At 42.9% G+C, this 23,513-nt stretch overlaps 1 protein-coding gene across 1 annotated transcript in view; it reads left to right on the forward strand.

Annotated features, from left to right (window-relative positions):
- Positions 1–23,513, forward strand: part of ccdc18 (coiled-coil domain containing 18) — a 216,038-nt gene that overhangs the window by 146,881 nt on the left and 45,644 nt on the right. Inside the window, exons 22-24 of the mRNA XM_068036805.1 lie at positions 7,083–7,182; positions 10,592–10,708; positions 17,424–17,567. Coding sequence (XP_067892906.1) covers positions 7,083–7,182; positions 10,592–10,708; positions 17,424–17,567 — 361 coding nt within the window. The remainder of the gene's footprint in view (positions 1–7,082; positions 7,183–10,591; positions 10,709–17,423; positions 17,568–23,513) is intronic.

Raw genomic sequence — 23,513 nt, forward strand, 5'->3', positions numbered from 1 at the left:
TATAAATGGCACATTTTGGTTTTACTTATATTAAAGCTTAAATCATGTGTAGCTTAATAAACACAAGAGGGAATCTCATGTTTTGTAGTATATATAAATGATTTGGAGGAAAATGTAGCTGGTCTGATTAGTAAGTTTGCGGGCGACACAAAGGTTGGTGGAGTTGCGGATAATGATGAGGATTGTCAGAGGATACAGCAGGATATAGAGTGGTTGGAGACTTGGGCGGAGAAATGGCAGATGGAGCTTAATCCGGACAAATGTGAGGTAATGCATTTTGGAAGGTCTAATGCAGGTGGGAAGTATACAGTAAATGGTAGAACCCTTAGGAGTATTGACAGGCAGAGAGATCTGGGCGTACAGGTCCACAGGTCACAAAGTGGCAACACAGGTGGATAAGGTAGTCAAGAAGGCATTCGGCATGCTTGCCTTCATCAGTCGGGGCATAGAGTATAAAAATTGGCAAGTCATGTTGCAGCTGTACAGAACCTTAGTTAGGCCACACTTAGAATATTGCGTGCAATTCTGGTCGCCACACTACCAGAAGGACGTGGAGGCTTTGGAGAGGGTACAGAGGAGGTTTACCAGGATGTTGCTTGGTCTGGAGGGCATTAGCTATGAGGAGAGGTTGGATAAACTCGGATTGTTTTCACTGGAACGACGGAGGTGGAGGGGCGACATGATAGAGGTTTACAAAGTTATGAGCGGCATGGACAGAGTGGATAGTCAGAAGCTTTTTCCCAGGGTGGAAGAGTCAGTTACTAGGGGACATAGGTTTAAGGTGCGAGGGGCAAAGTTTAGAGGGGATGTGCGAGGCAAGTTCTTTACACAGAGGGTGGTGAGTGCCTGGAACCTGCTGCCAGGGGAGGTGGTGGAAGCAGATACGATAGCGACGTTTAAGAGACATCTTGACAAATACATGAATAGGATGGGAATAGAGGGATATGGGCCCCGGAAGTGCAGACGGTGTTAGTTTAGGCAGGCATCAAGATCGGCGCAGGCTTGGAGGGCCGAATGGCCTGTTCCTGTGCTGTACTGTTCTTTGTTCTCTACAAGCCTTGTTTTGAAAATGCAACAGTTACCTTGTCACTTAGACTCTCCTTAGAGGATGAACTTTTCAATCCCATGGGAGGTGGGAAGAAAATATAAGAATTTTTTTTGTGCTGCTCAAAAACTTTATGGTCTAAGTTGACATATCCAAGATTGAATATCCTAATTGAGGATATCTGGATGTTCTAGGAACATATTTATTTTTCTTAGCTTACAATTGGATATTTATACTCGAGGAAGGAAGCAGTGTTTGGTTTTTAAATGTTGTTCTAATTTCATTTAACAATGAAAATTAGTTCTTGGTTAAGAGGAACATATAGTTGCACAAGTAGGGATATGAAATTTCAAAACTGTTACCCTAAACTTGTTTTACACTTAGAATAATCGGAAAACTGAATTCCAATTTTGAAGATTGGACACAATTTTTGTACTTGCCCAAGTGAATGATATCAATGCTAATGCTTAACATGAATTTCCACTCATAAGACCTGTGGGTTGAAATTTGACTTTGGCAGTAGCAGGAAATAGCAAATGACAGCCTGTTTAAAAGCCCTCTCCACTCCCAGATCAATTTTCTTTTCAATTGAAAATCCAGCATTATGTAGAACGAGCTCCCGATCTGATATCACCCATTTTGCACCACCATCAAAGTTAAATTTCAGCACCCCTGAACCACCCCCCCCCACCCCTCGCCCCAGCCACCATCCATATCCCCACCACCACTACCACAACCTTCACCCTGTGTCTAGATAGATAACTCCCAAGTCCAGTGTGGCGAAATTCCTTCACCAAGTGTATTAATCCACCAATGTGAGTTTTTACATTTTTCACACTTAAAGTGCTTCTTATGGTCTCTGAGAGAGATTGCTAGTTGTGTTAAATGATGGCCACTTCTGCTTTATTGACTCAATTCGTGAGGAGTTGGATCGAAATTGCTGTGATGTAGCACCCTTCTATTTATAAGTGAATGAAGCAGTGGCAAATGTAATTGTCCAATAACCCACACAAAACACATCTGGTGTTGGAGAACATATCATGATTTTATTTTTGTCTTTGTTTCGGGGATGTGGCGTTGCTGGCTAGGCCAACATTTATTGCCCAACCCTAACTGCCCTGGAAGATGGTGGTGAACTGCCTTCTTGAAACGCTGCAGTCCTCCGGGTGTAGGTACACCCATAGTGCTGTTAGGAAGGGAGTTCCAGGATTTTGACCCAACAACAGTAAAGGAACGGCGATATAGTGTGTGGCTCAAAGGGGAACTTGCAGATGATGGTGTTCCCATACATTAGCTGCCCTTGTCCTCCTAGGTGATAGAGGTTTGGACGGTGCTGTCGAAGGAGCCTTGGTGAGTTGCTACAGTGCATCCTGTAGATGGTACACACTGCTGCCACTGTGCGTCAGTGGTGGAGGGAGTGAATGTTGAAGATGGTGAATGAGGTGCCAGTCAAGCGGGCTGCTTTGTCGTGGATGGTGTCGAGCTTCTTGACTGTTGTTGGAGCTGCACCCATCCAGGCAAGTGGAGAGTATTCCATCACACTCCTGACTTGGGCCTTGTCGATGGTGGACAAGTTTTGGGGAGTCAGGAAGTGAGTTCCTCTCAGCAGAATTCCCAGCCTCTGACCTGCTCTTGTAGCTGCAGTATTTATGTGATTAGTCCAGTTCAGTTTCTGGTCAGTGGTGACCTCCAGGATGTTTTTAGTGGGGGATTCAGCGATTGTAAAGCCATTGAACATCAAGGGGAGATGGTTAGATTCTCTCTTGTTTGAGATGGTCATTGCCTGGCACTTGTGTGGCGCGAATGTTACTAGCCACTTATCAGCCCAAGCCTGGATATTGTCCAGGTCTTGCTGCATATGGCCATGGTCTGCTTCAGTAGCTGAGGAGTCGCAAATGGTGCTGAACATTGTGCAATCATCAGCGAACATCGCCACTTCTGACCTTGAGAGAGGGAAGGTCATTGATGAAGCCACTGAAGATGGTTGAGCCTAGGACACTGCTCTGAGGAACTCCTGCAGTGATGTCCTGGGACTGGGATAATTGACCTCCAATAACCACAACCATCTCGCTTTGTGCTAGGTATGACTCCAGCTAACAGAGGGTTTTCTCCCGAATCCCATCGACTCCAGTTTTTCTAAGGCTCCTTGATGCTACACTCGGTCAGATGCTGCCTTGACATCCAGGGCAGTCACTCTCACTCACCTCTTCAGTTCAGCTCTTTTGTCCATGAAGGAGTAACATGTGCCGTGGATAAAGGGTAGCCCGTTGCCGTACTGTACTTTGATTTCCAGAATGCAATTGACGAGGAGCCACATAAAAGGTTATTGCGCAAAGTAGGAACTCATGATGTCGTGGGGTAACATATTAGCGCGGATAGAAGATTGGCTGGCTGACAGAAAGCAGAGTGTATGCATAAATGGATCCTTTTCTGATTGGCAAGATGTGATGAGTGGAGTCCTGCCGTGGTCTGTGCTGGGGCCTCAACTTTTTACACTTTATATCAATGACTTGGATAAGGGGAGCGATGGCATGGTAGCTAAATTTGCAGATGACAAAGATAGGTAGGAAAGTAAGTCGTGATGAGGACATGAGTTTGCAGACCGAGATAGATAGATTGAGTGAGTGAGTGAGTGGGCAAAAATCTGATAGATGGAGTATAATGTGGGAAAATGTGAAGTTGTTCACTTTGACAGGAAAAATAAAAAAGCAGAGTATTTACTTAAATGGAGAATGATTGCAGAACTCCGAAGTGCAGAGGGATCTAGGTGTTCTAGTGCATGAGTCACAAAATGTTAGTTTACAGGTACAGCAAGTAATAAAGAAGGCTAATGGAATGCTAGCCTTTATTACAAGAGGAATTGAAATATAAGTAAGGACGTTATGCTTCAGTTATACGGGATATTGGTGAAAACACATCTTGAATACTGTGCGCAGTTTTGGTCTCCTTATTTAAGGAAGATTGTGAATGTGTTGGAGGCGGTTCAGAGGAGGTTTACTAGATTGATACCTGGAATGAACGAGTTGTCTTATGTGGAAAGGTTGGACAGACTGGGCATGTTTTCACTGGAGTTTGGCAGAGTGAGGGGTGACTTGATTGAAGTATATAAGATCCTGAGAAGGTGGATGGGGAAAGGATGTTTCCTCTTGTGAGGGAGTCCAGAAATAGGGGGCACTGTTTTAAAATTAGGAGTCGCCCTTTTAGGACATAGGTGAGAAATATTTTGTCTCTGAGGGTTGTGCAACTTTGGAGCTCTCTGCCTCAGAGCATGGTGGAGGCAGGGTCATTGAATAATTTTAAGGCGGGGGTAGTTAGATTCTTCTTGAGCAAGGGAATCAAAGGTTACCGTGGGTCGATGGAAGTGTGGAATTAGAGACGCAAACAGATCAGCCATGATCTTATTGAATGGCAAGCAGGCTAGAGAGGCCGAATGGCCTACTTCTGCTCCTAATTCATATGTTCTTATGTCCACGTTTGGACCAAGGCTGTAATGAGGTTAGGAGGTGAGTGGCCCTAGTCGAACCCAAACTGAGCAGGTTATTCCTGAGCGAGTGTCGCTTGATAGCACTGTCAACAACCCTTTCCATCATTTTCCCATAATAAACTGACTTTGTTCAATCCTAAATGACGTAGCAATACAGAGAATCTGTTTGAATTCTGCATTGAGGGTTTCCCAATTTGCTTTTACTGGATAGATGGAAGTTCTTTCTGAAAAAAAGTATTAAACATTCTGTATTGAGAAACTCATGGGAAATATTTCCACCAGCATTTGTTAATGCAGTATCTCTGCAGCCCTGTGTTTAAAGTTTAAGTAATTGGAGCAGCTTATCACAGAGCACTGTAACTATCAGTTTTAAGTTACAGGAGGAAGTCCTTATGCCATTAGGTGTATACTTAAAATTTATAATTTTATAAAGGAAAAATTTGTAGGCAATGGGGAAAGAACAGAAGAGTAGCCTCCTCCTGTCCTGTAACATCCTAGGTAAGGAGATGATGGGTTGTATTGGTATAGTGCAATCTGTTCACTATGTGCTTTCTTATCAGCTAAGCATAGAATAGTCATAGAGAGATACAGCACTGAAACAAGCCCTTCGGCCCACCGGGTCTGTGCCGACCATCAACCACCCATTTATACTAATCCTACATTAATCCCATATTCCCCACCTTCCCTCAATTCTCCTACCGCCTACCTACACTAGGGGCAATTTACAATGGCCAATTTACCTATCAACCTGCAAGTCTTTGTCTGTGGGAGGAAACCGGAGCACCCAGCGGAAACCCAGGCGGTCACAGGGAGAACTTGCAAACTCCGCACAGACAGTACCCAGAACTGAACCCGGTTCACTGGAGCTGTGAGGCTGCAGTGCTAACTACTGCGCTACTGTGCTGCCCCTATGGAAGTTTAAGTTTCCATAGCTGACTGTAACCACATAGTACTCGATTACTGAAAGGATGGGCAAGTTGAAGATAATGAAGCCATTGGGTGTCTGCATAAACCCATATACCTGCTCTAATTCATCAGTTATTTACTGAAACTGGAGTTCATGTTTATTCTGTTGTGTAAGGGTTAAAAAATCCAAGCTGTTACAAATAGCTTTTTGTGTAGTGCACATGGATTCTATTTAGATGTGTTTCTAAGTTTAACTCTGACTTGAAAATAATCATACTGTATTTGAAAACCATATAAAATGCAGTAGACCCTGCAGCAATTGGCATTGCACATTAAGCAGCTAATTTTTTCCAAATGTCTACAGAATTGAATACTTCATTTAGAAAATTTGTCTGAAGTGGTAAACAAGTCAATATGTTCAAAAACTATTTTTCTTTGCAAGTTTAAAATGAAAAAAGCATCAAGACATCATAGAACCCTTTTATCTTATAAATATTTATTGTTGATGTCATATTCTTAGAGGAAAAGAGAAATGCTTTCTACTCCTAATCTTAATCAATGTTCCATGTTTTCTGCTATCTTGTGACGTGGTTCATATGTCAATTGTTTGGAGCAATTTTCGGTTGTGTACATTAGTCCAGAGCAACTGGAAGGAATTGTTGATCTCTCTAGAGAGCTTCTTAAAGTTTCAGAAATAATGGTGTATAAAGTTTTTAGCTTGTTGCCAGAACTTGATCTTCCTTACACGCCTAGATCTTTCATTGGAATATTTCCTGAATTAACCCAGAACATTTAATGTGTTTCTTTTTAGCCCTGAAGTTAGACTTTTAGGCTACTTAACTGTTATAGACCATAGGTTATAATGAGGGGCGGGTAAGTGATTTTGTTATCACTTCAGCCCACTCAAAACCTGCACTTTCACTGCATTTAGGACTTGCCCAAGGGTTGCAATTTTGCAGTGCAACTAATTATTCTGTGTCTGTTCAGCGTAGAACTGTTTGAGATGTGTTGTGCTACACCAAATCAAACTGCATCCTCTTAGGAAGAATGCTCCCATCATTAAAGTGCCAAAATTAATTTTATCCAGCTGTATAATGGTATAATCTCAACAATATTTATTGATGTGGCTTTTAATGATTCAGATTACTAGTCCTTTGATAATTTATCTGAAATTTTGGGAAACTAATAATCTAATATTTCAAGTTTACTTTTGGGAAAAATTAAACAGCCTAACTCTCAAGAATTTTCCAATGAAAGAACTAGGCCTGTAAGGAAGATCCAGTTCTGGCAACAAACTGAAAATTTCATACACCATTATTCCCTAAACTTTAAGAAGCTCTCTAGGGAGATTAACAATTCCTTCCAGCTGCTCTGGACTAAAGTACAAAACAGTATCCTCTGTTGTCAGTAGTCACTGCGAATGCTTTAAATTCTTGTTAAATAGCAGCATTGTAATAGTGTGGATGGAGCATGTAAAATTGAATTTGGGTTGGTGTTTGTGGCTATTTAAAACTGACGGATTTCACCATATAGATAAGATAATGATGAGTTTTGTTATAGTGGGTCACTTCATGACCCCTTTAAGACTATTTTATAAAAGCATAGTGATTTTGCACACTTTCACTGAACATTTTTTTTCTTCTGTAGACAATGCAAAAATGACTTGCAGGAGAGAAATGAGAAAATCATTGACATGGAGCAGGCACTTAAAGATAGGCAATGGGAGCTCCAGCAAAGAGCAGCTCAGGTATCTTGTGCAACAAATGATTTTGAATCAGTGTATAATACTCAGTACTTTGCCCATAGTTTTTTCCTTCAATTGATAATTAATGTGTATTTTCCATGTCTAATCAGACCTTTAGGTTGTTTTGGGCTCAACACTCAGCTATTTGTCCTGTTATAATTTGCTTGATATTTTACTAGATATGAAAATTATTTCAAATGTCAAATGATAACTCTGATAGGGCAATAGTTGGGAATGATTGGGAAAGTTTCGGTGGATCCCTTGAGGGGATTGATATGACATTTTTGAAGGTGTCTGAGGTTTTGCCAGATGAGAGACAGATGATGATGATGTCGAGTGAGCATCTTAAAAGTTTGAAAATCTGAAGTCGGTTGATACTTTGCTGCAACTATTTAGCCTAAATTGAGCCAACTATGTCTGTAGTATAGGAATTGAGGATCAGCATTTAAATAAGGGATTATAATTATTGATGTGGCTTTTAATGGTTAAGATGAATTAGTAGTCCTTTGATTGATTACTAATTTATCTGGAATTTTTAGGAAACTAAGACTCTTGATACTGTTTCAAGTTTACTTTTGAGAAAAATTAGTCAGCGGGAAATTGAGGAGCAAATATGTGCGCAATTTGGTGTGTAAAAATAATAGGGTAATTATATTAGGTGATTTCAACTTTCCCAACATTAATTGGGATAGTCCTTGTGTTAAGGGCTTAGATGGAGTGGAGTTCTTAAAATGTATACAGGAGAACTTTTTAGCTCAATATGTAGAGGATCCAACAAGGGAGGGTGCAGTGCTGGACCTAATTCTGGGGAATGAAGCCGGACAGATGGTTGATGTGTTGGTGGGGGAGCATTTTGGTGATAGCGACCACAACATGGTACAATTTAAGCTTGTTATGGAGAAAGAAATAGACAAGTTGCAAAAAAAGGTTTTGGATTGGGGGAGAGCGAATATTAGTAAAATAAGGCAGGATCTGGCCAAGGTAGACTGGAAGGAGTTACTTGTCGGGAAATCTACAGAAGAGCTGTGGGAGGCATTCATAAAGGAAATGGGGAGGGTACAGGCCCAACATGTTCGCTCTAGGATAATAGGTAGGAGCAACAAGCCCAGAGAACCATGGATGACTGGAAACATTCAGGGTACGATGAGAAGGAAAAGAGAGGCTTTTAGCAAATACAAGGAGAGCAAATCAATGGAAGCATTAGTGGAGTACAGAAAGTGTAGGATGGAGCTTAAGAAAGCAATTAGGAGAGCAAAGAGGGGATATGAGAAAGCTCTGGCTGGTAAAAGTAGGGAAAATCCCAAGATATTGTATAAGTATATCAATGGGAAGAGGATAATCAGGGAAAGAGTAGGACCCATTAGGGGCCAAGGGGGAAATTTGTGGGTGGAGCCAGAGGACATTGGTAGGGTGTTGAACGAATACTTCGCATCTGTCTTCACCCAAGAGAAAGAGGATGTAGATATGGAACTGTGAGGTTCTTGAGCAAATTGTCATAGGGAGTGACAAGGTATTGGAGGTTTTGGAAGGCTTAAAAGTGGACAAATCTCCAGGTCTGGACGATTTGTGTCCCAGGATGCTGTGGGAGGCGAGGGTGGAGATTGCAGGGGCTCTGACCCTAATTTTTAATTCTTCTCTGGCCACGGGGGAGGTGCCAGAGGACTGGAGAACAGCTAATGTGGTCCCACTATTTAAGAAAGGTTGTAGAGATAACCAGGGAACTACAGACCAGTAAGTCTCACGTCAGTGGTAGGGAAACTATTGGAGAAAATTCTGAAGGAGAGAATCTATCACCACTTGGAGAGGCAAAATGTGATTCGGAATAGTCAGCATGGCTTTGTCAGAGGGAGGTCATGCCTAACAAATTTGATGGAATTTTTTGAGCATGTGACCAGGTGTGTAGATGAGGGTAGTTACATGGATTTCAGCAAAGTCTTTGACAAGGTCCCACATGGGAGACTTATCAAGAAAGCAAATGCACATGGGATACAAGGTAACTTGATAAGGTGGATTCAAAATTAGCTTAGCTGTAGGAGACAGAGAGTGATGACAGACGGCTGTTTTAGTGACTGGAAGCCAGTGTCCAGTGGCGTACCACAGGGATCTGTGCTGGGTCCCCTATTGTTTGTCATTTATATAAACGACATAGATGACTGGGGGGTAGGATCAGTAAGTTCGTGGATGACACAAAGATTAGCCGAGTGGTTAACAGTGAGGTGGAGTGTCTTAGGTGACAGGAAGATATAGATGGGATGGTCAAATGGGCAGAAAAGTGGCAGATGGAATTTAACGCTGAAAAGTGTGAGGTGATACACTTTGGAAGGAGTAATGTGACACGGAAGTACTCAATGAATGGCCTGACACTGGGAAGTTCCGAGGAACAAAGGGACCTTGGATTGTTTGTCCATAGATCTCTGAAGGCAGAAGGGCAGGTTAATAGGGTGGTGAAAAAGGCATATGGGACACTTGCCTTTATCAATCGAGGCATAGATTACAAAAGCAGGGAGGTCATGTTGGAGTTGTACGGAACTTTGGTAAGGCCACAGCTGGAGTACTGTGTCCTATTCTGGTTGCCACATTATAGGAAGGATGTGATTGCACTGGAGGGGGTGCAGAGGCGATTCACCAGGATGTTGCCTGGGATGGAACATTTAAGCTATGAAGAGAGGTTGGATAGGCTTGGGTTGTTTTCGCTGGAGCAGAGAAGACTGAGGGGTGATCTGATCGAGGTGTACAAGATTATGAGGGGCATGGACAGGGTGGATAGGGAGCAGCTGTTCCCCTTAGTTGAAGGGTCAGTTACGAGGGGTCACATGTTTAAAGTGAGGGGCGGGAGGTTTAAGGGGGATTTGAGGAAGAACTTTTTTACCCAGAGGGTGGTGACGGTCTGGAATGCCCTGCCTGGGAGAGTGGTAGAGGCAGGTTGCCTCACATCCTTTAAAAAAATACCTGGATGAGCACTTGGCATGTCACAACATTCAAGGTTATGGGCCAAGTGCTGGCAAATGGGATTAGGTAAACAGGTCAGGTGTCTTTAATGCATCGGTGCAGACTCGATGGGCCGGAGGGCCTCTTCTGCACTGTATTATTCTGTGATTCCAGTTAGGCATAAAGTCTGCGATATGTAGCGAATTAATCTGCATCCTCTTAGGAAGAATGCTCCCATCATTAAAGTGCGAAAATTAATTTTATCTAGCTTTGTAATTCTAGCTGTAAATTTCCTTTTGCTGTATAGAATGTTTTAGTTCAAGTAGGCAGCTCACCACCACCTTCTCAAGGGCAATGAAGGGATGGGCAATAAATGCTGGCATAGCCAGTGACGCCCACTTCCCATGAATGAATAAAAAAAATGAATCTAAAATTATGAAGTTTAATACCAATTAGTTGCATGTAATTACCATTTATTCCACAGCTCACACAGTTGGATATGAATGTTCATGAACACAAAACTGAGATGGAGAAGAAAATTATCTGTTTACAGAGTTCTTTGGAGAAATCGGAGTTGAGCGTTAAAGAGCGCAATAAACAGGTTTGATGCCCCTCTTTTTAAACGTAATAAGTTTTAAGTTTGTCTTTATCCAAGATGATCTTGAATTTTAATGGTGGCAAAGTAAAATAGTACATTAAATCCCCTGCCTCAGCTGTGTCACTCGAAAAAACAAGAAACCAAGAGTTTACATAAAGGGAGGCATGTCCAAGCAGTGATGGGGAGATTACTCTGGTGCCCGGAAATCTTTTTTTTTTAGTAGTGCCAGTGACAGAATTTTTCCCCATTGAGTTTCTATTACTTGTTACTGCTTTGTAGATAATTCCATTGTGGCAGAGTATCATGCTTCAATGTTTTGTATTTGGAATGTAAGTAATTATTCTAAGAAGAGACAGCCTAGTGAACAACGAATCTATTCTAGTTACTGTGCAACATTCACCAGGATGGATTTGGGATGTATCATTAGATCAGATTTGCCTCATTTTCGTTGAATTCTGTTTTTGTTTTTGTAAGAAATCACACATTTTCCTGAAGGATGGGCAAAAATGAGCAGCATTCCTGAACTGTGACTTACGTTTTGTTTATTCCATGAATAAATCACCTAGAAGCTGATTAAAACTGTTTTAGATGTATGATAGAGTACTGATTGTTGAATTGCGTGTCTGTTTGTTTTTGCCGTAATCTCTCTGTTTGAGAAATTGGTGTAGGCAAGAACCATATTCTACTTTGGAGAGTTAGGAAAGGTAGTTGGGAGAAGAGTGGAGATGTTGAGGTGAATTTTTTGAGGGAGTTGATAACACAAGTTTTGAAAGAGTTGGGGGCAATGTCACACGAGCAGCAGATTGATAATTTCCACTAACAGTTGGGTGATCTGAGATGAGAAGATATCAAGGGAGATAGATTTTACGAATGAGATAGGGTGAAGCTGCAGAGAATAGAAAGGATGGTGGCACAGATGGATGAAAAGCAGATGTGAGGGCTGGGGATGGGGATTTGAGGATCAGTATTAACAGATATAGCTGCAGTAGAGATGGTCTTGATTTTGGATGACAGAAATCCTTGAATCCCATGCATTTTGGGTTTGAGCAGAGTATGAGGTTGCAGTGAGAGAGAGAGAAGGTTAAGGGGGCAATTTATGGTAGAGAAAAGGACTTGGAAATTGTTTCTGCCTTGCAGGATGATTTCAGAGTCGGTAGCAATTTTGACCAGAAGGAAGGAGGGGATGGTACAACTTGAAGTAATTCAGTTAGATCTGATGGAGGACAGTCAGACGAGATGAACGTCAGTGCTTTCAAACTTAACAGCCTGCTGATTTGATGCGGAATACATGACTGTCATATCGGGGCCTGTAATAGGAATGGTGGACAGTACAGAATCAAGAGCAGGTCAGAGGTTGGGAATTCTGTGACGAGTATCTCACCTCCTGACACCCCAAAGCCTATCCACCATCTACAAGGTACAAGTCAGGAGTGTATTAGAATACTCTCCACTTGTCTGAATGAATGTAGCGAGTGTATACGAGATGGTTTTCTGGACCAATACGTTGAGGAACCAACTAGAGGACAGGCCATCCTAGACTGGGTATTGTGTAATGAGAGAGGAATAATTGACAACCTAGTGGTGCGAGACCCGTTGGGGATGAGTGACCATAATATGATAGAATTATTCATCATGATGGAGAGTGACGTAGTTGATTCTGAGACTAGGGTGCTGAATCTTAATAAAGGAAACTACGAAGGTATGAGGCACGAGTTGGCTATGATGGATTGGGAAACGTTACTTAAAGGGATGATGGTGGATAGGCAATGGCAAACATTTAAGGAGCGCATGGATGAACTGCAGAAATTGTTTATTCCTGTCTGGCGCAAAAGTAAAATGGGAAAGGTCACCAAACCATGGCTTACAAGGGAAATTGGAGATAACCATTAGATCCAAGGAAGAGGCATACAAATTCGCCAGAAAAAACAACAGACCTGAGGATTGGGAGCTGTTTAGAATTCAGCAAAGGAGGACCAAGGGATTGATTAAGAAGGGGAAAACAGAGTGCGAGAGTAAGCTTCGGGGAACATAAAAACTGACTGTAAAAGTTTCTATAGGTATGTGAAGAGCGGGCAGCACAGTGGTTAGCACTGCAGCCTCACAGCTCCAGCGACCCGGGTTCAATTCTCGGTACTGACTGTGTGGAGTTTGCAAGTTCTCCCCGTGTCTGCGTGGGTTTTCGACGGGTCCTCTGGTTTCCTCCCACAGCCAAAGACTTGCAGGTTGATAGGTAAATTGGCCATTATAAATTGCCCCTAGTTAAGGTAGGTGGTAGGGGAATATAGGGACAGGTGGGGATGTGGTAGGAATATGGGCTGAGTGTAGGATTAGTATAAATGGGTGGTTGATGGTCGGCACAGACTCGGTGGGCCGAAGGGCCTGTTTCAGTGCTGTATCTCTAAATAAAATTAAATAAAAAAAGATTGGTGAAGACAAATGTAGGTCCCTTACAGTCAGAAACAGGGGAATGTATTATGGGGACAAAGAAATAGCTGACCAACTAAATGCATACTTTGGTTCTGTCTTCACAAAGGAGGACACAAATATCATACCAGAAATGTTGGGAACACGGGGTTTAGTGAGAGGGAGGAACTGAAGGAAATCAGTATTAGTAGAGAAATGGTGTTGGGGAAATTGATGGGTTTGAAGGCGGATAAATCCCCAGGGCCTGATAATCTACATCCCAGAGTACTTAAGGAAGTGGCCCTGGAAATAGTGGATGCATTGGTGGTCATCTTCCAAGATTCTATAGACTCTGGAACAGTTCCTACAGATTGGAGGGTAGCTAATGTAACCCCACTATTTAAAAAGGGAGGTAGAGAGAAAACAGGAAACCAGTCAGCCTGAGGTCGGTAGTGGGGAAATTTCCATTATCAAAGATTTTATAGCAGAGCACTTAGAGAACAGTGGTAGAATCAGGCAGAGTCAGCATGCGTTTACGAAAGGGAAATCTTGCTTGACAAATCGACTAGAATTCTTCGAGGATGTAACTAGTAGAGTTGATGAGGGGGAGCCAGTGGATGTGGTTGATTTGGACTTCCAGAAGGCTTTCGACAAAGTCCCATGTAAGAGATTAGCATGTAAAATTAAAGCACATGGGATTGTGGGTAGTGTATTGCGATGAATTGGATGGCAGACAGGAAACAAGGAGTAGGAATAAATGGGTCTTTTTCTGAATGGCAGGCAGTGACTTGAGGGTACCGCAGGGATCGGTGCTAGGACCCCAGCTATTCACAATATACATTAATGATTTTAGATGAGGGAACTAAATGTAATATCTCAAATTTGCAGATGACACAAAACTGGGTGAGAGGGTGAGTTGTGAGGAGAATGCAGAGAGATTTCAGGGTGATTTGGACAAGTTGAGTGAGTGGGCAAATGCATGGCAGTTGCAGTATCTTCTTCTTTGGCCTCCTTGTCTCGAGAGACAATGGGTAAAAGTTGCAGTATAATGTGGATAAATGTGAGGTTATCCACTTTGGTAGCAAAAACAGGAAGGCAGATTAATATCTGATCGGCTATAAATTGAGAGAGGCGAATATGCAATGAGACCTGGGTGTTCTTGTACACCAGTTGCTGAAGGTAAGCATGCACGTGCAACAGGCGGTAAAAAAGGGAAATGGTATGTTGGCCTTCATAGCGAGAGGATTCGAGTACAGGAGCAGGGATGTCTTGCTGCAATTATACAGGGCCTTGGTGAGGCCACACCTGGAATATTGTGTGCAGTTTTGGTCTCCTTATCTGAAGAAGGGGGGAGCGCAGCAAAGGTTTCGCAGACTGATTCCTGGGATGGTGGGACTGACGTATGAGGAGAGATTGAACCAGTTAGGATTATATTCGCTGGAGTTCAGAAGACTGAGGGGGATTCTCATAGAAACCTGTAAAATTCTAACAGGGCTTGACAGGGTAGATGCAGGAAGGATGTTCCCGATGGTGGGGTAGTCCAGAACCAGGGGTCATAGTCTAAGGATATGGGGTAAACCTTTCAGGACTGAGATGAGGAGAAATGTCTTCACCAGAGAGTGGTGAGCCTGTGGAACTCGCTACCACAGAAAGCAGTTGAGGCCAAAACATTGTATGTTTTCAAAAAGGGCTTTGTTATAGCTCTTGGGGTGAAAGGGATCAAAGGATATGGGGCGAAAGTAGGAACAGGTTACTGAGTTGGATGATCAGCCATGATCATAATGAATGGAGGAGCAGGCTCGAAGGGCCGAATGGCCTACTCCTATTTTCTATGTTTCTATGGGAGCACCTGCACCTGCAGGTTTCCAAGGCAGGATGCTCTGTTACTTGGAGGTGACTCCAAGTAACAGAGCATCCTGCCTTGGAAATATATCACCATTCCTCACTACCACCTTCTCAAGGGCAATAAATGCTGACCTTGCCAGCGCTGCCCACATCCCATGAAGAGAATAAAAAGAAAAGGAAAAGTGGAAATGGGTGGTCTTAGTGATGAAGCGGATGCATGGTCAGATGCTGAATTTCGAGTCAAATATGGCGCCAAGGTTGTGACCAGTCTGGTTCAACCTTAGACATTTGGCAGGGAGAGCGATTGAGTTGGTGGCGTGGGAACCGAATTTGTGGCAGAGAGCAAGGGCAATGTCTTTGGGTCCTCCCAATATTTAGTTGGAAGAAATTTCTGCTCACCCAGTACTGGATATCAGACAAGCAGTCTGACAATTTAGAGACGGTGGAGGGATTGAGAGAGGTGGTGGTGAGGTAGAGCTGGGTGTTGCTGTATTTTTGGATGGTGTCGCCGAGGGACAGTATGTGGATGAGAAGTTAAAAGATACAAAAACTGCTATTAGAGCAGCTAAAGGGTCATTGAAGAAGGTAGTAGACAATTGCAATAGCAATGGTAATAGCCTATTTAACTACATTAGGAGTCAGGATTGTTAAAGACCAATTAGGGCCAGTGAAAAATTTCCTAGGACAGATGGTTGAGGCATTAAACTACTATTTTGCATAAGTCTTTACACTCCAAAAGAGTGATCAACTATCAGCAAGAAATTGCACTGTTAATAGTAAAACTTTAAATATTAAAGAGATGAGGAAATCATCTTGGACAAATCTTAGAATAAATCTTGCTACCTACCCAGATAGCATCTTAATACCAACCATAACATCCAACTGAGGATCCTTAAAGAGATGGGGCATAGCTTTCTTATTCTTAGCCTGGGTCATTAACTGCTTGCTAGTGTCAGGGACTTTTACCTCGAACTGGAAGAATGCTTGTGTAGTTTCTATTCTTAAAAAGGGTAAAAAGGCAGAACCAGGGAAATTATAGGCCTATGAACATGATTTATAGGCTTGATGTTCAAAGGGATTATGAGATGCTCTTTATGATCATCCAGACAGTGAAGGTGTTATAAAGGACAATAAACACAGCTTTTTGAATAGAAGGTCATGTCTTAGTAATTTGATTTTTTTGAAGCAGTCATAAGGTTGATGGATGAGGGAATCCAGACATTGACCACCTGGGTTTTCAGAACACATTTGATGAGGTACCTCCAGACAAGATCATGAAATAGTGGGAAGCTGCTGTGGTGGATCAAGAATTGGCTGCATGCCTGTAGACAAAGTTGTTATAAGCTATTATAGGAACAGGAGTAAGCTGTTCAGCCCCTTGAGCCTGTTCAGTTGCATTGTGACTGATCTACATCAACTTTATTCACCCGCTTTAGGTCCGTAACCCTTTATGCCGTTGCGTAACAAAATTCTATCAATCTTCGTCTTGAACTTTCAACTGACAGCCTCGACAGCTTTTTGGGGAGAGAGTTCCAGATTTCCACCCCCTTTTATCAATGGCTGTGGACTTGCTTGGAGACTAGTTACTAGTGGTATCCCACAGAGATTTTTGCTCTTTACTGTCTTTTCAAATAACCTAGATATAGGTGTTGTGGAGTGAACCACAAGCTTGTGGCAGATGCAAAGATTTGTACAAGTGTTAGGATGGTAGAGGAGACTAAACAACTCTAAGCAGGCTTGGATGTGTTGGGGAACTGAGGCTGCAATTGGAAAATGGTTTTTAACTTGGACAAGTGCAATATTATGTGTGTGGGCGGAACTACTCCTAAAAATAAAGTCTTGCCTAGCTTTCTCTCCATGCTACTGAGTCGCCACCACAGAGATTATTTGAAGTTGGGCAAAGGGGCAACAAGGTCTTGCAGATTATGTATGGATTATTCGGCAACAAAAAAAGGCCTCATTTCTACAACCTCAGCTTCCCTACAAATGTGCCCCAAGCCAGTTAAATAAATGTCATTCAGATAACAAAGTGGCTATACCATTCAATTATAACTGTTCCCAATACAGATACTATAGCTGCAGCCAAGGAAACATTTTTAAGTTGATTCAGAATTTCAGCCTTCACTTAAAAGAGGTCATTATGTCCACTGCTGAGGGAAGTATAATACTTCAATATTGTATGCTTGAGCAGCTGCAATTGACTTTAGAAAGTTGGAAAGAATGAATGAGGAAGGCCATATCTAGATAGCTAATATGTCACTTTCAGTAGATGAAGACTAAATTTTATGCACAAGTTTTTTTTTGATCTCGCTGTTGAACACAAATGCTAATTTGGCATTTTCTGACTTAAGGTACACAGCTAAGCAATAAGTATGTCTCTTTTTCGATTTGAATCTCTTGCTCCCAAATTACTTTGCTAGATTGCTTTCTGACACTGAAACCAATTCTTAACATTACTTTATTTGGATAGGTGGAAATTTTGGATGAAAAACTACAGCTCACACAAGAAGAATTACGTGAGAAAGACTTTAAGCTACTACAAAAGGAGCAACAAATAAATCTGATGAAAAGTGAAGTTGAAGGAAAGGATATACGGATTGAGGAATATGAGCAGGTAAATATAACCGTGTACTTCAAAACAAGAAATGAACACAGATAATGGCACCTTTAACATAGAAAAACATCCCAAGGTGCTTCAGAAGTGTGAAGAAAGCAGACACCAAGCCAAAGAAATGGGGATTATGAAAGATGACCAAGCTTTGGTCAAAGTAATGTGTTTGTAAAAAGGGGAGAGAGGTAGAGGCACGCAAGGGTTTAGGGAAAGAATATCAGAGAATAGAACCTAAAGTGGCTGAAAGCACAGTTGTCAATGATGGGCTAAAAGGACTGGGGACTGCACAAGATGCTGGAACCTGAGTAACTGGGAACTTTGCAGGTGGGAGCATGGGGAAGCTTGGCTGGCTAGAGTGGTTTACTGAAATGGGGGTTGAGTCCATGGAGGGACTTAAAAACAAGGCCATGAATTTTAAATTTGAGGTGGCAAGAGACTGGGAGTCAATGTAGATCAGTAAAGATGGGTTAATAGGAAAGACTTAATGCATGATAGGATACAAGCAGCAGAGTTTTTGGAGCTGGCAATTATGGAGGGTCAAGGATGAAAGAGCAGCAAAGAGAGCATTGAAATAACTAAGTCTGAGGGTGACGTGGCATATTATTTAAAATTCTATTTTTGCCTTTTTATCTCCTTCAGTTTTGCTGGGAAGGTAATATAATCCAATGCAATTTCATTGTGAATCATTGCCCTATATTCAGCTATCCCAGTATCAACTGGGTTACAAGCAATGTTTAGGGCACAGAGGGGACAAAATTCTTGAACTGCATTCAAGAGAACTTTTTTAGCCAGCACGTAACAAGCACTACGAGAGGGCCGCAATTGTAGATTTAGTCTTTGGTAGTGAAGCAGGGCAAGTGGATGAAGTAACAGTTGGTGTCCATTTTGGAGATAGTGACAATAATACAGTTAGTTGTAGTATAATCATGGAAAAGGACAAAGAAAAAACCTGAGGAAAGGTCCTAAATTGGAGGAAGGCAAATTTTACGAAATTTAGGGGTGATCTGGCAAAATATACTGGATACAGATACTTGAAGGAAAAGTTGTGGCAAACCAGTGGGTAATAATCATAAGTGAGATACTACAGGCACAGAGTAGGCATGTCCCCACAAAGATAAAGGGTGGCACTGCCAAATCTAGAACCCTCTGGTTATCTAGAAGCTTAGATGAAGTTAAAGCAGAAAAAAAAAGCTAATGACACTCACAAAAATCTTAATACTTTAGTAAGCCTAGAGGATTATAGAAAGTGAAGGGGTGAAGTAAAAAAGGAAATTAGAAAAGCAAAGAGAGGACATGAAAAATTATTGGCAGGTAAAATCAAGGAAAACCCGAAGTTGTTTTATCAGTACATTAAGAGCGAGAGGATAACTAAGGAAAGGGTAGAGCCTATCAGAGATGTACTGGGAACTTATGCGTTTTTTGTCTCTGTCTTCACAAAGGAGAGGGTAGATGCAGACATTGTAGTTAAAGAGGAGGCGTGTGAAATATTAGATACGATAAGCATAATGATAGAGGAAGTACTAGAGGGTCTGGCATCCTTGAAAGTGGATAAATCGCCAGGGCCAGAAGGATTGCTTCCCAGGTTGTTAAAGGAAACCAGGGAGGAAATAGGAGATGCGCTGAGGATCATCTTCAAATCCTCAATAGATACAGGCGAGGTACCAGACGATTGGAGGTTTGTGAACGCGATACCATTGTTTAAAAAGGGTGAGAGGGATAGGCCAAATAATTGTAGGCTGGTTAGTCTGGCCTTGGTGGTGGGTACATTGTTAGAATCAATTCTGAGGGACAGGATAAACTGCCACTCAGAAAGGCATGGATTATTCAGGGATAGTCAACATGGATTTGTTAGGGAAGGTCATGTCTTACTAACTTGATTGAGTTTTTTGAGGAAGTAACAAGGAGGATTGATGAGGGTAGTGCAGTGGATGTTGTCTACATGGATTTTAGTAAGGCATTTGACAAGGTCCCGCATGGTAAAATGAAAGCCCATGGGATACAGGGGAATGTGGCAGGTTGGATCCAGAATTGGCTCAGGGTATTGAAACAAAGGGTAATAGTTGACCTATGTTTTTACGAATGGAAAGCTGTTTCCATTGGTGTTCCACAGGGCTCAGTCTTGGGTCCCTTGCTGTTTGTGGTATATATTAATGATTTGGACTTAAATGTGGGAGGCATGATTGGGAAATTTGCTAATGACACAAAAGATAGTGAAGAGGATAGCCATAGACTCCAGAATGATCGCAATGGTTTGGTTGAGTGGGCAGAAAAGTGGCAAATGGGATTCAAAACAGAGAAGTGTGAGGTAATGCATTTGGGGAGGGCAAATAATGCGAGGGAATACACAATAAGCGGGTGGATATGGAGAGGGGTAGAAGAAGTGAGACACCTTGGAGTGCATCTCCACAGGTCCCTGAAGGTGGCAGGACAGGTAGATAGAGTGGTGAAGAAGGCATATAAAATGCTTTCCTTTATTGGCTGAGGTATAAAATTCAAAAGCAGGGATGTAATGCTGGAACTGTATAAAACGCTGGTTAGGTCACAGCTGGAGTATTGCATACAGTTCTGGTCACCACATTACAGAAAGAACATAATTGCTCTGGAGAGAGTACAGAGGAGATTTACAAGAATGTTGCCAGGGTTTGAAAGTTGCAGCTATGAGGAAAGATTGGATAGGCTAGGCTTGTTTTCCTTAGAACAGAGGAGGCTGTGGGATGACTTAATAGAGGTGGACAAAATTATGAGGGGCCTAGATAGAGTAGACAGGAAGGACCTGTCTCCCCTAGCGGAGAGGCCAATTACCAGGGGACACAGATTTAAGATGATTGGTAGAAGGATCAGAGAGGACCTGAGGAAAGACTTTTTCACCCAGAGGGTGGTGGGTGTCTGGAATTCACTGCCAGCTACAGTGGTGGAGGCAGAAACCCTTAATTCTTTTAAAAGATAACTGGACATGCACCTGAAGTGCTGTAACCAGCAAGGCTATGGACCAGGTGCTGTTGGGTGGGATTAGATTGGACAGCTAGTTGTTTTTCCAGCTGGCATGGACACAATGGGCTGAATGGCCTCCTTCTGTGCTGTACTTTCTCTCTGGTTCTATGGCTCTCCCTTTTACCAAGCAATGTGGGACTTTCAAATTTGCATGATGGCCTTTGAGCTATTTAAATGAGAACTTTATATACCACCTTAAATGTAGAAAAACATCCTGAGGTATTTCTCAGAGGTGTAATGAGGGAAAAAATGGATTCTGAGCCAATGAAGATCTTCGGAGTGGTGACCAAAAACTTAATTAAAGAGGTGTGTTTTTTTGGGGGGGATGCAGTATGCTTCTTAAAGAAGGAAAGAGGAAGGGAATGCCAGAGTGTAGAGCCTCTACAACTGAAGGCACAGCCATCAGTAGTGGCCTGAAGGGAGGGTGGATGCATGAGGTTCGAATTTGATGAATGGAAGGTTCGTGCAGGGCTGGAGGAGGTTACAAACATAGTTATGGGTTAGGCCAAGAAAGACTTAAAATCCACATATTTTGTGTTTAAACATGGAGACTTTGGGAGACCGTGTCGGCCAGTGTGGGCAGAGGTGATTCATGAGTGGGACATGGACAGCAATTATGGATGAGCTGCTTAACCTATGCGGGTGGAAGATGGGAGGCTGGCCAGGAGAGCATTGGAATAGATGAGTCTGAAGGTGACAAAGGCATGGCTGAGGGCTGAATTAGCAGAAGGCTGAGATAACTGTGAAGGCGGGTGATATTACAAAGTGGTATATAGGAGTTTTTTGTGATTGTATATGGGGGTCACAGCTCAGCTTGAGATTTAATAGGATGCAGACAAAGATTATTAACAGTCTAGCTCAGTCCACAACACCGATTGGGGAGTGAGATGGAATTGGTCACAAGGCTTTAGAATTTGTGGTGGAAGCTGAAACTGCAGGCTTTGACCTTCCCAGTGTTAAACTGGAGGAAATTCCAGTTTATCCAAAACTGCTGTCAGAGAAGTAGTTCAGACAAGTAGTCTGACAGCACAGAGATAGTAGAGGAATCAAAATGTGGTGAAGTGGTGCTGAGTGTCATCAGCATACATGTTGACAATCGCCCCACATCTGCAGATGTCATCACTAAGGGGTAGCATGTAGAGAGGAAATAAGGGGGACTCCAGAGGTAACAGTGCGGACAGGAAGAGATGCCTTTGCTGAAGATGCTCTGGTTACACTAGGATAGGTATGACTGGAATTCTTTCTTTTCTTTTGGGCCTCCTTATCTCGAGAGACAATGGATACGCGCCTGGAGGTGGTCAGTGGTTTGTGAAGCAGCGCCTGGAGTGGCTATAAAGGCCAATTCCAGAGTGACAGGCTCTTCCACAGGTGCTGCAGAGAAATTTGTTTGTCGGGGCTGTTGCACAGTTGGCTCTCCCCTTGCGCCTCTGTCTTTTTTCCTGCCAACTACTAAGTCTCTTCGACTCGCCACATTTTAGCCCTGTCTTTATGGCTGCCCGCCAGCTCTGGCGAACGCTGGCAACTGACTCCCACGACTTGTGATTAATGTCACAGGATTTCATGTCGCGTTTGCAGACGGCTTTATAGCGGAGACATGGACAGCCGGTGGGTCTGATACCAGTGGCGAGCTCGCTGTACAATGTGTCTTTGGGGATCCTGCCATCTTCCATGCGGCTCACATGGCCAAGCCATCTCAAGCGCCGCTGACTCAGTAGTGTGTATAAGCTGGGGATGTTGGCCGCTTCAAGGACTTCTGTGTTGGAGATACGGTCCTGCCACCTGATGCCAAGTATTCTCCGGAGGCAGCGAAGATGGAATGAATTGAGACGTCGCTCTTGGCTGACATACGTTGTCCAGGCCTCGCTGCCATAGAGCAAGGTACTGAGGACACAGGCCTGATACACTCGGACTTTTGTGTTCCGTGTCAGTGCGCCATTTTCCCACACTCTCTTGGCCAGTCTGGACATAGCAGTGGAAGCCTTACCCATGCGCTTGTTGATTTCTGCATCTAGAGACAGGTTACTGGTGATAGTTGAGCCTAGGTAGGTGAACTCTTGAACCACTTCCAGAGCGTGGTCGCCAATATTGATGGATGGAGCATTTCTGACGTCCTGCCCCATGATGTTCGTTTTCTTGAGGCTGATGGTTAGGCCAAATTCATTGCAGGCAGCCGCAAACCTGTCGATGAGACTCTGCAGGCACTCTTCAGTGTGAGATGTTAAAGCAGCATCGTCAGCAAAGAGGAGTTCCCTGATGAGGACTTGCAGTACTTTGGACTTCGCTCTTAGACGGGCAAGGTTGAACAACCTGCCCCCTGATCTTGTGTGGAGGAAAATTCCTTCTTCAGAGGACTTGAACGCATGTGAAAGCAGCAGGGAGAAGAAAATCCCAAAAAGTGTGGGTGCGAGAACACAGCCCTGTTTCACACCACTCAGGATAGGAAAGGGGTCTGATGAGGAGCCGCCATGTTGAATTGTGCCTTTCATATTGTCATGGAATGAGGTGATGATACTTAGTAGCTTTGGTGGGCATCCAATCTTTTCTAGTAGTCTGAAAAGACCACGTCTACTGACGAGGTCAAAGGCTTTGGTGAGATCAATGAAAGCAATGTAGAGGGGCATCTGTTGTTCACGGCATTTCTCCTGTATCTGATGAAGGGAGAACAGCATGTCAACGGTCGATCTCTCTGCACGAAAGCCACACTGTGCCTCAGGGTAGACACGCTCGGCCAGCTTCTGGAGCCTGAATAAAGTGCGAATTATCCCACTGAGCTGGACAATAGACTCAATGTTGAATTCAACAATTTTAGATCATAACCTGTGCCCCATTTTGTTTCATGTTTCTTTGTTTTTTTTCTCATTTCTTTCTTGTTTCCTTCACTTTGCGTTTGGACGGTATCTGTCCTGCCATTCACACTTCCTCTAGCGACACATTTTGTTTCTTTACTTGTCCCTTTAC

Source organism: Heterodontus francisci, chromosome 8 (assembly GCF_036365525.1).
Source record: "Heterodontus francisci isolate sHetFra1 chromosome 8, sHetFra1.hap1, whole genome shotgun sequence".
Classification (NCBI taxonomy): domain Eukaryota; kingdom Metazoa; phylum Chordata; class Chondrichthyes; order Heterodontiformes; family Heterodontidae; genus Heterodontus; species Heterodontus francisci.